The following is a 14,419-nucleotide window of genomic DNA, read 5'->3' as shown; positions in this document are numbered from 1 at the left end:
TTAAGATGTCACAAGAGCTCTTTCTATGACCTCGACAAATTGAACGTGTGCAGTAAGGTGCGGAAAATGGCCATTGGTGTGAATCATCTCGACCGTCGATTTAGCCTTGATCTTCTTCTGCATGTAGTCGACAACCGACATGGGGACAACAATATCATTTAGCGTTTGGACTATTAGACATGGTGTAGTGACATTATCGAGAATGTGAGTGTAATCGCCATAGAAAACAAGTTTAGCTGTCGATAGAGCAACCTCGGGACTCATTCTTTTGAGTGATTTCTCAAAGTTTTGTATGGAGAGAGGGTCATTTTGGTCAATTACTAGTGGAGGAAAGTTTGATGCCCATGTTTGGAAGTTTGTTTCTATGGTTGAGATTAATTGGTCCACGTCAGATCTCTTGAATCCAAATTCATAATCCTCACTATTAATATACCTTCAAAATAGTTCAAATTCATTTAAAATAATCAATTAATGAAAATTAAACGAACTAGACTCAATGTTTTTCTTCATGCCATCTTATAATTAATTGTTGCAAATCAAATTGGTCTCTTAGATAAATATTTATTTATTTATTTTTGCTTATAGCATAGTGATTTAAATTCATGTTATTTATTTTTTCTAAAGAATAAACTACATTATTAATAACATATAAAAAGACGAATATATATGTTTTTTCAAAAATAAATAATTATGAGTATATATACCTAGGTGAAGCTGAAACGAGCACGAGTTTCTTGAAGAGTTGAGGCCGTTTAATGGAAGCAATGCATCCGATCATGGCGGACATAGAGTGTCCAGCCAAAGTGGCCGATTTAACATCCAACTCTTCAAGAAGTACAATAAGGTCATCGGCGAAGGCATCATAAGAGGAGTACTTGATCGGGTCAAAAAGGGTAATTTCGTCTTTAACAGAACCGGAGAAGCCCCAATCGAATAGAACCACTCGATGGTGTATAGACAATAAAGGCAGCACCTTGTCCCATGCAGACTGGTCTGTCCCGAAACCGTGAGCCAAGACCACGGTTTGTTTCTATACTGTCTGGCCCGACGGCTCCTGAGATATTGGAGCTCGGGCCGATTATTCTGGCGTTCAAGACCGATGAAATAAGAACTTGGTTTGCGAGCACCACCATTTTAATATGTGTATGTTGATATTTGCTTTAATGTGTTTCTAGGGGGAGGGAAATAAGTACTAATTTATAGGCATTCAAGAGTGGTTGATTAGTTTTTATTTTAATGTTAGGGATAATTATTATGATCAAGGGTTGATTAGAAATTTAATTATAGGCAGGTAGCATTTCATTGTATAATTTTGTTAATAAAATTAACTATGAGTATATTAATTAATTAACTTTATAGTCTTCTTAACAATGAAGAGCTAGCCTAATTTATTATCACAAAATAAGGTACACAAATAATTATATTTATTATTATTTGTTATTTAATGATATCTACTCTTTTAAAACAAACTAATCTTTTTGACAATCCTACAAAAGTATGTTTATATTGTCTCTATTTGTATTTATTATTTTGCTGTGCTCTCTAATATTTAAGGCGTGGCATATTTTCTTAATGGTTATATATTTTTATTATAATATATTTATTTACATAAATACACTCTTATTTAAACACATAAATTATTAAAAGGAGAAAAAAAACATATATATGCTTTTGATTTTGGAAATTTAAATAAGTTAAAAAGTCAAAAAAATATGCTATTAGAAAAGAAGACTAAAATTATTTAAAATAGAGGTAATATAAATAATTTAATGCATGTGTCTTAGAAAAATGTACAAGTGGATATTAAATAAGGCAATTGATGGACCTGGTCATCACATCAGTTTATTTTATTTTATTTTATTTTTAAAGCTGAAAATTATTATATACATAAGATAAAAAACAATGATCATATAATCATGTACTCAAATAATTAACTTTTTTTTTTCATAATTTTTCATTTATTAAATTATAAACTAAAATTAAATTATATATATATAATAAATTACATACTAATATACCTTTATGTAACGAAAAACTTGATTAGCAAAGTAATAAAATTGTAAATAAAAGTTTTATAAATATAATACATTTTGAAATATTCTAGCAACAAACCTCACGAATCTTGGTGGGCCCAGAGAAAGAGACGTAAAAGTAGGCTTTTGTCGTGTTGTGCTGACAATCAAAAAGAAAAGTCCATTGACTAACCTTTTTTATATTTAACCATGGCCCATAACTTTATTTTTAATTATTTACATTTATATTTATTTAATCATGAATTATTTTTTTTTAGATTAAAAATTTATTTTCTCCCTATAGATATATATAAAAATTATGAAAATGTAAGATTAACTAAAAACAATAGTTAAAATACACCTAGATTGAAAAATTTGACGAAATGATCCAAAAAAGGCCATTAAATGCGTCGGTGATATAAATTTAATTGAGCAAATGATAATTTTAAAATATTCTAACGAAATTATCCCGCCGCGTAACACGAAAGTCAGGATTATCTCGCGAAGGAAAAATCTGTGAAAAATCTAAAATAATTGTACCCTTTGCGTGACAATCGTGCCTTACGCGACGGGGTAATTTCACAGGCTTTCCCGTCGCGTGACAATCCTACACTTCGCGTTATGCGACAGGGTAATTTCGTCATAATATTTTGAAGTACTCATTTACGCAATTAAATTTATGTGCTTAGAACATTTGATTTCTATAGTTTATAAGCTCAACGGTTTTTTAACTCATTTCAAATTCTCTATTCCCATTTATTTTCTTATACTCTCTCAAAGGAGGGCAAAAAATAGTAATTATTATTTTTTAATGACTGTTTTGCCCTCTTATAAAGAGGGGAGAATAAACATGAGTTGAATATTTGGTACTATTCTTTTAAAAAAAATTCTAGTTAAATATCCTCCTATTAGGAGTCCTATTTATAATGATCTTATTACTCAATTAAACCATACAAATATATTAATAAAATTTAAATATAAAAAATATTATACAATTTAACAAATTGTACAACAAATGAATGTTACAAAAATTTTAAGATAATAAATAGAATCAAATGCCCTCATGTGTATAACACTATATATATTAAATTGAATACTATATAAGAAAAAATGTACTCAAATGATTAATAAAATAATTGAATCAAACTAACCATTATTTTATTAGGGCAGTTAAGCCACCAACCACATTTATTAAATGCAAATAGATTAATCCAATCTATTTCAATCCAAATCATATAATATATTTTAAATAACTCATTAAGCAAGTCAAAAATATGAATTGTTTTCTCATTTTCAACCAAAATAAAAAAATGTATATATTCTTTTTATCTAGCCTAGTGGATGATTTCACAAACAAATAGAATGATGGTAAGAACAAGAGCTGAAAATAAATAATGTGATATTTTCTTCATTTTCTAAGTTAACAGAAATGAATTAAAACAGAAAGAAACTGGTAATCATAATTCCACTTGAATATCTTAGGATAATAGGTTTTGGATTCGCTTCCAAATCAGATCGAATAGAAAGAAAAGAAAAAAAAAAAAAGCAATTCTCGAGTCTCGAGTCTGGCTGAATAAACTTACTTCCATGGATTAAGATCAGAAGTGGAGTGGCTGGATGCGAATCGCGCCACTCGTATCTTCTCCACGAGGAAGAGAATACTCTTTTTCGCAATTGAACTTAATGCCTGCAGACAGATGATTAAGAAATGCCTGTACAAAATAAAGAACAGGCAAAAAAAAGAAAAGAATCAGCAGCAATTCTGAGCTAACCAATTAATCAATGCCAAAGTTTGCTACAGAAGCCGTTCCTCGGCCTCTTGTTCGACACAATATCCGTAAACGAATCAACCAGTTGTGCAGCTAAGCTGTTAGGATCGTCGATCAGTGTTTGAATGAATGTGTTAACAACCCTACGCCCCTGCTCAGTTGATCTCAAACTAAACCATGTTAATAATTTCAGCCTAAATTCCTGCTTTATATGACCTTCACATTCTAGCCATCTAATAATCTTGACACAGTATTCGAAATTCTCGTCCAAAGATCCCAACTCGTTCTTGATACTAAACGGAGATCCATGTATAAGTGTGCTATCGGAATCATGTATGTCCTCGTTCGTCCTTTTCCCACAAACTTCAGATCGAGAATTAACAGCAGGGACTTCCCTGTTTGGGATGTGAGTCCAATTATCTTCATCCCTAGACGATTCAAACGGAGGAGCAGCCTCTTCGTTCAGATCAGGAACAGAAGCCACGTTTAAATCAAGCCTGCGCGAAACCGAAGGAGACTGATCTTTCAATGTTTCAGGCAGCTTATTATTATTATTATTACTATTGCAAATTCCACAACATTCTTCTGGTTCAAAACTAGGAAGCCCGTCAAAGCAAACTTGTTCTTGTGCCCAAGCCCTGTTTAGGATCTTCCCGAGGTCACGGACCTTGAATCCAGTTGATTCTTTCTGGGTATCAGAATCTGTTTCCATTTTGCAGCTACTATCCTTCTTGTTCGGTTCAGAATCAGAATTAGGGTTAGGGTTCTTAAGAATTATCTCAACGCTCTTGGTAAAATACTTTGCCTCCGAATGGCCCAAGTCGCCTACATCCGTATATGAAATAATGCGGAAGGAATACTCAGTGCACGGTTGCAGATTCGATATTAAGATTTTTCTCTGAGATCTAGGGAAAATGGAAATGGGCTCTTCTGCATGAATCTCGTCCCTGCTCTTGCAATACCAAAGCTTGTATCCTTTGATTTCTTCTTCGCTTGTTCCATTACAAAGTTCTAACAAAACAATCACAACCGAGGTCGATGTTACCTCTTCAAAGAGAAATTTGCAAGCTGCTGGAAGTGAACCCTCTGCAGGAAAACAACAAGAGCAATTTGAAGTCATTTAAATTGTTTTTTTTTTCTCACAAGTATAGTATTTTCTTTTTTGCCTAATAGACCAAATTATCAGATTTGATTCACACTAAGAACAGCATTGTTGGAAAGGTCCATACACCATTTCAATCAAGTGTTCTTAGTTCAATAGCTTTATCACTTGAGCCACCCTAAATGGAAAGTCGGAACAGTATTTTGTAATTGAGCTAAAATAGTTGCAAGTTAAGAATTAGTGACTAACCTCTGCAGCTGGGTTTAATTTCAGATAAGTTGGAGTTAAACCATTCTTCCGCTTTCTCAAGAGCCAGAGAGCAAAGTTTCTGCACTTCAGCACCAACGGAAAGCCTGCTAACAATACCTCGTGCCATTTTGGACGAAACTCCATCAACTGGACCGACCTCTGTCTCTAATTTGGCCTTGGCATCATTAACAATTTCATGCATCTCTTTAAACTTAGATGTCCCAACCAGAAGCCTGTAACTCAATAATATCCTGTAACAGAGGATATCAACCCGACGAGCATCTTTCGCTACATTCAGCTGCTTCTTCCAACATCTGCATAAAATGTTGAGAAAATTGATATCTTTACATAAGTTCAAGACTTTTACCAGTTCAGCTACATTACGTGGGTGTATTGAATATCACTCTTAATCAAGACAGATGTATAACAATGTAAAGATATCAATTGAATATAAAAAAACTTCACTTACCCAATTATCCCCGAAACTTTACCGCATGAAGCACAACAATAACTGCCATCGAGTTGCATCAGTTGTCCGAGATTAACCACCCCAACCTTTTTGCACTGGAATGCACACTCAATGTGACAAGACAAACCGCAAGAATCTTTCTTATCATATTCTGACGAGCATTCCAACCAAAGACTAGGATCCTTGTTATCATCAAATAAATGACAGATACAGCAAGAACACCTCTTGCAAAATGTGTCTTCTATGGATAAAGTAGCTCTACAGGCAGAGTTTTTACAGACCCATGAATTTTGATGTCCAGTGTCTGGAGACAGCTCATTAGGGATTGGGATTGGAATTCGAACAGGGTTTCCTCCCTTCCTTTGATGTTTCCTAGAAAGATGTTCCTTCGGGCTTGAAGACAACTTCTTTGGCTCTGTACTTTTTGTATTCTTCTTGCTTGTTTTTTGGGACAGTTCTGTCATTTCGTTCAAATGAAAAAGAAAGCTTCCTACTCTTGACCTGATTTTAAAAGCTATGCGATAAGCTATCGTTTTCCAGAAGTTCCATCAGCAGATACTGCATTGAACAAGTACAGAACCAAAGTTGAGTTTACGAATTAATGAAATCAAAGAAAAGAAAAGAATATACAACATGTTGAATCAGAACAGATATGGGTAAGACCATGTTACAGACAGTTTCAGTATTTAAATTGGCAATGTCAGGATAAAAATTTAATTAATACCTAACTGTACACTCCAAACCAAAATCAGTTTAAAAATTCAATTTGAAACTCTTGTTCTTCCCAACCAGAGAATACAAATTAGTAGGAAATGATCAAATTCAGCTTGCTGGTGACTGATAACCACAATAGACCTTCATTTTCACTCAATGTGAGCAACAAGCAACAGCATAATACCAAATTAAAAGGCAATACACAAGAATAGTTCTTTAACACATTCTGTCTTTGTGGCACTAATACCTCCAAAACCCACATTATCCAGACATGATCTTGTTTCATTAACATTACAAATAAGACACCTCTGAAGACATCTGATATATTCTAAAAGCAAAACTTCCACAAAGGGTTCACTAAAATGCATGAAAAGTGAAAAGCCATAATGATGATAAATCTTAAAGATTAAAGATTTAGTCCAGTAAAGATTTACCCAAATGAAATGAAAGAACAAAAACACATTTCTATATCTCTACATAGATCCACATTGCAAGATAATAAAAGAACACATTTTCAGCAACTATATATCCTCAACTAAAGATAACCCAAATGAAAGAAGACATTTTTATATTCATACAAACGCTGCATCAACATGGATCCACACACAACTGGACAAACAAAGAAAAATACCCAAATAATGGAAACAGAAACGATGTCGCACAGAATTGAAACCTACAGATCTGGGCATCCAAGGCTTCGTTAAAAGTAGATAGATCGAGAAATATACAAGTATGTTTACCTGGGGAAGAAATCTAGGGTTTTGATAAGAGAGAAGAGGAGGAGGAGGGGGGGAAGTGGGGTTTGATTATGGAGCGTAAAACAAGAATCCCATCGTCATCATCATCATCCCCTCATCCTCATCCGGAGCAAAGACACTTGCGTCGTTGTTAGTTGTGGTTGTTGTTGTTGGGGTTAATACTTAATAAGGGCCAATTCCTATATAAATTATTTCTTCAACTACTCTCTCACTGGATTCTTATCAATGCCTTCTTTCTATCTCTGTTTATTCAAGAAATAGAGAGAGAAAGAGAATCCCAGCACGCGGCCATTTAAGAACGTGAGATGTATCGGTTCAGACTTATTCGTTTTGGGTTATTTGAAATTTTGCTTTTAAATTTACTTAATAATAATAATAACATTTTTATATTTTAATAATATAATTGATAAAAGTAAAAATACTTTTATTACTTATTGATATTGTATAAAAAAATTATATCTTTAAAATTAATTAAAAAATATATATTTGATAAGTAAAAAAATCAATAATAAGGTTTTACATTTTAAGCTTTATTAAATTAAATAAAAAAAAATTTATATAAACATATTTCTTTGACTAATCATATTATATTAATAAAAATAATTATAATATTAAAATATGTTTTACTTTTTTTCTTTAAATTATTTTATCATTAAATATTTGTATTTTTTTATTCAAATATTTTTAAATAATTCATTTTTTTTATATTTTAAATAATAAAATTTTATGCTAACTAATAACTATTGATTATTCTAATAAATCACTTTTTAATAATTTGAATAAATATTTTAAAGTAATAAAATTATTTAAATAAATTAATAAAAAATAACTTTGTGAATAATATTTTTTTTAAATATTAATTTATATTAAAAATGAAAGCATAACTATAAAACATAACATAAAAAATAAAAAATTATTCTAATAAATTTAAAAAAAAATGAATCTCAAAGATAATACATTAAAAAATAATTATGATTGTAATCCAAAATAAAATAAATTATTAATTAATAAAAATAAGATTATAAATATAGAATAATTATCGCAAATCAAATAACAGAGTACATCACAGGAGGGAAACACTTCAACATTTTTATTGGTACGTGTACTACACCGCCTATGAGAGCGTCTAACATTCTTTAACATTATTCATTTTTTATTTTATTTTTGGTATTAAATGTCCCCACTTATCTTTTACGCATCTGCTTCATTTCATTTATTTTTAATTCATCCAATTTCATTTTCAATTATTTATTTGTTTATGAATTTACTTAAGGTCAAAACTAAAAACTAACTTAAAAAGGAACAGTATAATTAAAGAATCCATGTAACTAATGGAAAAGCAACCTCCATATTAAAATAATTAAAACAATTAATAAAAAAAAAGGAATCTCTTTGGTCCCCACATATGTCAGTAAGCAGCAATTACGAGACTTTTCCACCATTAATCATCCGACTATACTCTATTGGTTCTTATTTTTTACTTCTTTTAAATAGTAATCAGCAAAAACATAAATCAATAATAATTAAGTTGAAAGGAGGTATTTATTTGAAAAAACTTCTATTCATTTTTAAACAAAAGGTTTTAGAAAAAGGAATTGAATTTGTTTACTTAATGAATAATATGCATGATTACATTAGATATGTTTAAATAAGAGAACTAAAAATAATATAGAATAAAGAATGATTCGAAGAGAAGGTGTATAACCAATATATATATAGAAAAGGTTTGAGATTCTCAATCTTTGATTTTAACCTTTGCTTTTTTATTCAGTTAAACGGAGGAGGAGGGCATCCATATAATAAAAAGGTTTTGTTTTTCTTCTTTTGTCTGTCTGAATCCTTGTTTTGCTATTATACTGATAATTCACCAGTTTGTCTGCTCTTCCATATAACTGGAGCCACTAGCATCCATACTGCATAAGACAAGTAATAATATATATCATTTTAATCCATACTCGTATATAATTATATTCATTAATTAGAGCTTAAACTAATTAAAATTCTTTCAATCAATTCATTAAATAAAATATTATTTATTTTAAATTATTCTTTTGTGTCCTCTTCACACGGAAGGACAAAATCGTAAAAAATATTTTCTTCAAAATATTACGGTTTTGCCCTTCCCATAAGTTGAACATGGAAAATCCGTAACAAATGATCTTATTAATAATTATAAAGTGTCATGCTAGTTTTCTTTAATTAAAATAAATAATTTTATTTAATGAAAGATGTTAGTATGACCCGAAATCTTTTATAAATTACTCTCGTGACTACATGGCACAATTTGATTTACTTAAAAAAAAAAAAATATCTAATTTTATGTCATTCCTTTTCTTTTCCCAATTTCTCTCATAAAATTTTATTAATACCTTTAATTTTATTTTATCAAAATTCTCACTTCCTTAAAAAACAAACAATTATTCAAATTTTTTGAAAAACTCAAATCCAAATAAGGCTAAGGACGTGTTTAATGGATCAAGTTTTAATCCCAAAACACAATAATCACATTATTTATACCAAAATTATTCATTACTTTTTTTAATATAAATTAATTATTAAATAAAAATCTAAAGAAATAAAGAATAATTTGGTCAAAAATAAATAAAAACCAATTTTCTCATATTTTTAATAAATTGGGTATTTTTTTTTAAAAAACCTAAACAAAACCTAAAAAACCACTTTCTCAAATAAACTTTAAGGTTTAGTAAATGGATACTTACAATAGAGGCAGACGGCTAACCATTCATTCACTATTCTGACCCAAGTACTGGTCCAACCAATATCAATTGTAAATCTGCAAATTAAAAGGCCGGTCAGGCGGTCACCAGTTATTACCTAATTTTTATTATTCACCAAATTTCAATAAATTAAATAAATAAACAAACAAACCTACTTTTGCATGGTATGGACGTGAGTGTTCCAACCAATCAATAGCATTGCAAAGTACATAGCTCCAGTTGCAAATACAAGATGAAAGAATCCAAATCCATATGGAACATCATCTTCTGATTCCGTCTCCTTCTTCTTGAACTGCATGCCCAAAATTCTTCTTCTTATATCATAAATACATACCCAATTATGTTTTAATTAAGATATCAAACCTGAAAACATTTTGAATCAATGCCGGTTGAAAATGTCGCTATCACCATCGCAAGCACCCCAACAACAAAGCTCTGTAATTAACATATTATAATTAGTGTATCAAAGATGAAAATGAAGAGAATTATTTTTGGAAAGTATATATATATTACTATGACAGTCAGCCAATCACTTTTATTTGCATCTTCTGTCTTTTGCATGCATTTTCCTTCTGGAGGTTCACTGAGAACACCAAATATAAAATTTATGTCAAAAAAAACATATTTTTTTTTATAATGATGTAATCAGATATATATACATGCCTTCTGATAGCAGACCAACATAGGAAGACGACATAAAGACCCATAAACCCTGGAGTTAAGAAACCAGCATTGACCTGTTTGAGGCAAATTCTTACTAGAAGTTTCATAATATGGAGAAAATAGAGAATTTAAAGAAGATAAATTCTTACTTTTTCATGGAGAGAAACACTGGTCATTAGTTGGAGAAGTACCAATGTCCAGGTAATGAAGAATATGTTAAGAAGACAAGACGCGTCAGGTGCATACCATATATACATCATTATGATCCCCAATATGCATACAACATATGCAGTAGTTGCTAATAACATCATCTGGATATGGCTGTAATACATATTTTAATTAATTAGTTATCAGATATTGAAATTGCATCTTTTAAAAGGCATACCATTTCTCGGCATATTTGTCTGATTGACAACATTCGTTGAGCCATGTAATGAAGCTGATTATGCTAATGAGTTGAATTAGTAAAAATACCCTGTAGAATATGGATGAGAGGTAACTTATAACATTGTTAAACTGCAATAAAATTGAATATTATTTTCAAAGCATCAACAAAGAGGAAATAAATAAAGGAAGAGATGAGTAATACGTACCCCGCACCAAAATGTGAGATCTCCCCTGAAAACAGAGTAGAAAATGTTTGATCAAAATCGATACAAATACAGATTTCTCATGATTAAAAGATACTAACCATAGATTTGGACAACGTAGGAAGGAACAAGAAAAGGCAGCACTGTGAGTACAATCATAAGGAGCATTTTGGCGAACCACCATCCCGAATGCCAAGATTCTCTTGCATCATGCAACTTTGAGGTCCCCACTGTAGAAATGAACATTACGAAATAGAATAGCTGAAGATATGTCAAGGGTCAAACTTGTGATCGAATTGTAGTCAATCAAACATACTAACTATGAAAAGTTTATAGTCAAGATTTCTAGCTACAGCAATTTAAGAATTATACTTCATCTCGAGCTCAGTTTAAGGATACAAAACATCCTAGGCTCACTCGTAGAACTCCTTCAGTACCCATACAATCTTCTCCACCTTTGCAATCTTTTAGTTCTGGAATAGATATAACAAACTTATGTTATACATCTATCAGTCGAAAAAGACTTTTGTCCATGTCCCAGACAGCTTTAAAAGTTTAGAGTACTATTAACCACAACTTACTCTTAAATTCGATCAAAGCAAAACGGCCATAATCCCGAACTGCCCATGCCAACAAAGTTGCAAGGAGAAACAATAAACCATAGACGTATCTGGCCATCCATGGATTGGAGCCACATCTAAACTGACCGAACCAAGAGTCCTTATTGAGCTTGGAATACCGTTCCATCCTGCTGTTTGACGTGCCTTCCTCCATCTTTAACTTCCACTAATGTAACTGACACGCAGCAATAATCATGAAGCAGGGTCTACTGGATTCAGCTCCAGTAACTACTCTCCAACTGCAATGGAATGAATCTTACTAAATAGATGCAACTCATTGAACTTTTCCAAGCATGAAGCTTAAGCTTTTTTATTGAGGGTTTAAACAAGCATGACTCAAGCATGCATGACTCAAGAATGTACTGAATATTGGCTGTTGTAAGAAAATTATTGAACCTGTAAGGCTAGTACCAATTGCAGAGTAAAATATGACTCTAGTCTAGTGATAGACAACAAAAATATGTAAAATAAAAATTAATGTTTGAGCTACTAAGTAGGGTCTTTGACTGAAGGCACATGGATTACATTGATCATATTGTACTAGGTTGTTACACCTTTATTGAATATAACCTGAAACGGTGCATTCCTATACTTATTGCACTGGGTCTATATTCTATAACCTAAATGCAATAAAACTAATTAACTGTCTAGAGTATCTAGTCTTGTATTTGTAGAAATAAGTAGTTTACCAATAGTTTGGTGTAGATTTTGACAAGTAATTTAAAAAATTCTAAAAAGTTAAAGCATCTATAGATAATGATCAAAAAAAGGAAACTTAAAATATCTATATAAAATATTTACATTATTATTTTTATAATTTAAATTTTAAATATTATTATTTTATCTCCACCCCAAGTAAAACCTCATAGTTGGTTTATTTGGTTAGCCATTACTTTTGGAAAATAGGATTATCCATAGCATTCATTCAGAAGGGCAGAAATGTTTAAACATGAAGTTTTTCAAAAAACCCATAGATCCCTTATATCACAATTTAAGCGTAAACACAAACAATAAGGCCATAAGTGATCTATGGTTATGAAAAAAGTTTCCAAAAGTAATGGGTTTTTAAATTGCTATTACAATTTAACTCAATAAGAAGATCAATGAGTTAATTTCTAGGTCATATTACACTTTACTGAGATGATGTTAGTACTGCTGCTACAATAATTTTCTTGATAATTTGCTACAGAAACGATGTACTGAAAATTTATGAGTGTAGTCCCATTTTGTGATCAAATAGTACAAATCATAGCAATTATGAGCAAAAATGGAAAAACAGAATGAAAACGTAATTAGTACTGACCTATTCTGAAGACGTATGACATCAACTATGTACTTCCACGATGGCGAATAGTTGAATCTCTGTCGTTTCGTTTGCAACTTTATATTATTGACGATACCAGAATTTGACATTCAAATACAATAAAAGAACTCGAATGCTTGATCACGTTGGAATTCTCTAGTACGTATTCTTTCCGTTTATTTTCAGATAGATCGATGTAAGAGTTTTTGAATTCACACATACATCACAGTTCTTCACTGTATGTGGCTTTTGTTCGTAGATCATTTTTGGAAGCTACTTTAGATTCAGAATCTCTCACAATTTTAGGAGGTTTAATTTCAAGAGACAGATCTGACATTCCTAAGCTGAAGATAAACTGTTTCTTTTGTCAATTGTCAAGATCACTATATATGCTGCTAAATCTTGACATATTATGTAGAGATTGAGCTAACGATCTAAAATATGCAGCAGCGTGAATATATAAACTATGTGTATGTATGGATGAGAAAGAGAGATAGATAGGATGATTCATCAGTGTAGTCGTTGCTAGATTTCAACTTAGAATCACTATGCAATTCAAAATTCTGATCCTATCAAATGAGTACTTGAATTGAACTATAACCGCAAAGCTAGATGATCGAAACAACACGGAAACTAAACTAAACTAAACTAAACTAAACAGAGTTCTGATCAGATTCATTTCAATCACAGTGAATTCCGTATGTAAAGTAATGAAACAAGTAAGCAATACCTGAGATCGAAAATCTGATGAAGCGCGGCTAGATCTGATACAGAGTTTGCGTACAATCAAAGAATCCGACGGTTTCTATCCCTTCCTCTCCAAAAAAGCAACTGACCTGGTGATGAAAATGACAAACAAGAGACGGATTGAATGATTTTCTCAGCTTTTCTTCATCATCTATCTTGCTGATTGATCATATTTCTTTATCATTGTTCTTTGATCTGTTATATAATAGAGGTTTGAATATACGCATGCCTTCAAAGATCGTACCATGCGTTCATCTGGTTAGTTATAGAGAGAGAAAGAGATTGCTTTTTTATCTTTGTTGCGTGCCTTCTTTTTTCCCGCCGAAGCCTTTTTAGACTTTATGTTTCCGCATTATACCTTATAATTTAAATTTAGTAAAAATATTTTAATTATTAAAATAAATCATTTCAATATTAAAATTATAAATAATGTGAAAAAAAAAAATTGTCTATAGTTGAAGTGTTTTTATTATAATTAATTATCATAATTTTTCGAACTAAATTAGCTTTATTATAAAATATTATTTGTTTCACTATAATTAATCTATTTTAAAATCCAAATCCAAATTTTAGTTTGATTCTTTAAAAGTATTATCTCACACTAAATGGACTGGACCACACAAAAATAATTAATCTTGTGTGTTTAGTTAAGAAAAGTATTTACTTTTTACCAACAATATAAATA

General features: G+C 31.0%; 3 protein-coding genes across 3 annotated transcripts; all 3 read right to left on the bottom strand.

Annotated features, from left to right (window-relative positions):
- LOC124911649 (strigolactone esterase D14-like) lies at positions 1–1,133 on the bottom strand. The gene is made up of 3 exons (XM_047452153.1): positions 1,064–1,133; positions 705–1,026; positions 1–433 (listed from the first exon to the last, which is right to left on the bottom strand). The coding sequence occupies exons 1-3, from the start codon at positions 1,131–1,133 to the stop codon at positions 1–3; spliced, it is 825 nt and encodes a 274-aa protein (XP_047308109.1).
- Positions 1,134–3,394: 2,261 nt separating this feature from the next.
- Positions 3,395–6,170, bottom strand: LOC124911400 (VIN3-like protein 1). Its single transcript, XM_047451876.1, has 3 exons — positions 5,602–6,170; positions 5,133–5,446; positions 3,395–4,867 (listed from the first exon to the last, which is right to left on the bottom strand). The coding sequence occupies exons 1-3, from the start codon at positions 6,063–6,065 to the stop codon at positions 3,792–3,794; spliced, it is 1,854 nt and encodes a 617-aa protein (XP_047307832.1). The 5' UTR covers positions 6,066–6,170; the 3' UTR covers positions 3,395–3,791.
- A 2,633-nt stretch (positions 6,171–8,803) lies between these two features.
- Positions 8,804–13,073, bottom strand: LOC124911598 (probable serine incorporator). The gene is made up of 13 exons (XM_047452102.1): positions 12,988–13,073; positions 11,646–11,923; positions 11,464–11,537; positions 11,166–11,325; positions 11,068–11,092; positions 10,860–10,949; positions 10,624–10,795; positions 10,475–10,548; positions 10,325–10,394; positions 10,175–10,246; positions 9,967–10,103; positions 9,794–9,867; positions 8,804–8,986 (listed from the first exon to the last, which is right to left on the bottom strand). Exons 2-13 carry the CDS (start codon positions 11,836–11,838, stop codon positions 8,925–8,927), a joined length of 1,203 nt encoding a protein of 400 aa, XP_047308058.1. The 5' UTR covers positions 11,839–11,923; positions 12,988–13,073; the 3' UTR covers positions 8,804–8,924.
- Between the last annotated feature and the right edge of the window lie 1,346 nt (positions 13,074–14,419).

This window comes from Impatiens glandulifera, chromosome 8, assembly GCF_907164915.1.
Source record: "Impatiens glandulifera chromosome 8, dImpGla2.1, whole genome shotgun sequence".
NCBI lineage: Eukaryota > Viridiplantae > Streptophyta > Magnoliopsida > Ericales > Balsaminaceae > Impatiens > Impatiens glandulifera.
Note: the sequence above shows the minus strand (reverse complement) of the source record. Positions and strands in the feature narration are given on the sequence as shown.

Coding starts and splice junctions, on each gene's coding strand:
- LOC124911649 (XM_047452153.1), bottom strand. CDS start 1,133: ATGGTGGTGCTCGCAAACCAAGTTCTTATTTCATCGGTCTTGAACGCC. Junction 1,027..1,063: donor AATAATCGGCCCGAGCTCCA/ATATCTCAGGAG, acceptor CAGTATAGAAAC/AAACCGTGGTCTTGGCTCAC. Junction 434..704: donor CTCGTTTCAGCTTCACCTAG/GTATATATACTC, acceptor ACTATTTTGAAG/GTATATTAATAGTGAGGATT.
- LOC124911400 (XM_047451876.1), bottom strand. CDS start 6,065: ATGACAGAACTGTCCCAAAAAACAAGCAAGAAGAATACAAAAAGTACA. Junction 5,447..5,601: donor AAAGTTTCGGGGATAATTGG/GTAAGTGAAGTT, acceptor CATTTTATGCAG/ATGTTGGAAGAAGCAGCTGA. Junction 4,868..5,132: donor AATTAAACCCAGCTGCAGAG/GTTAGTCACTAA, acceptor GTTTTCCTGCAG/AGGGTTCACTTCCAGCAGCT.
- LOC124911598 (XM_047452102.1), bottom strand. CDS start 11,838: ATGGAGGAAGGCACGTCAAACAGCAGGATGGAACGGTATTCCAAGCTC. Junction 11,326..11,463: donor GAGTGAGCCTAGGATGTTTT/GTATCCTTAAAC, acceptor ACATATCTTCAG/CTATTCTATTTCGTAATGTT. Junction 10,950..11,067: donor ATCTCACATTTTGGTGCGGG/GTACGTATTACT, acceptor CATATTCTACAG/GGTATTTTTACTAATTCAAC.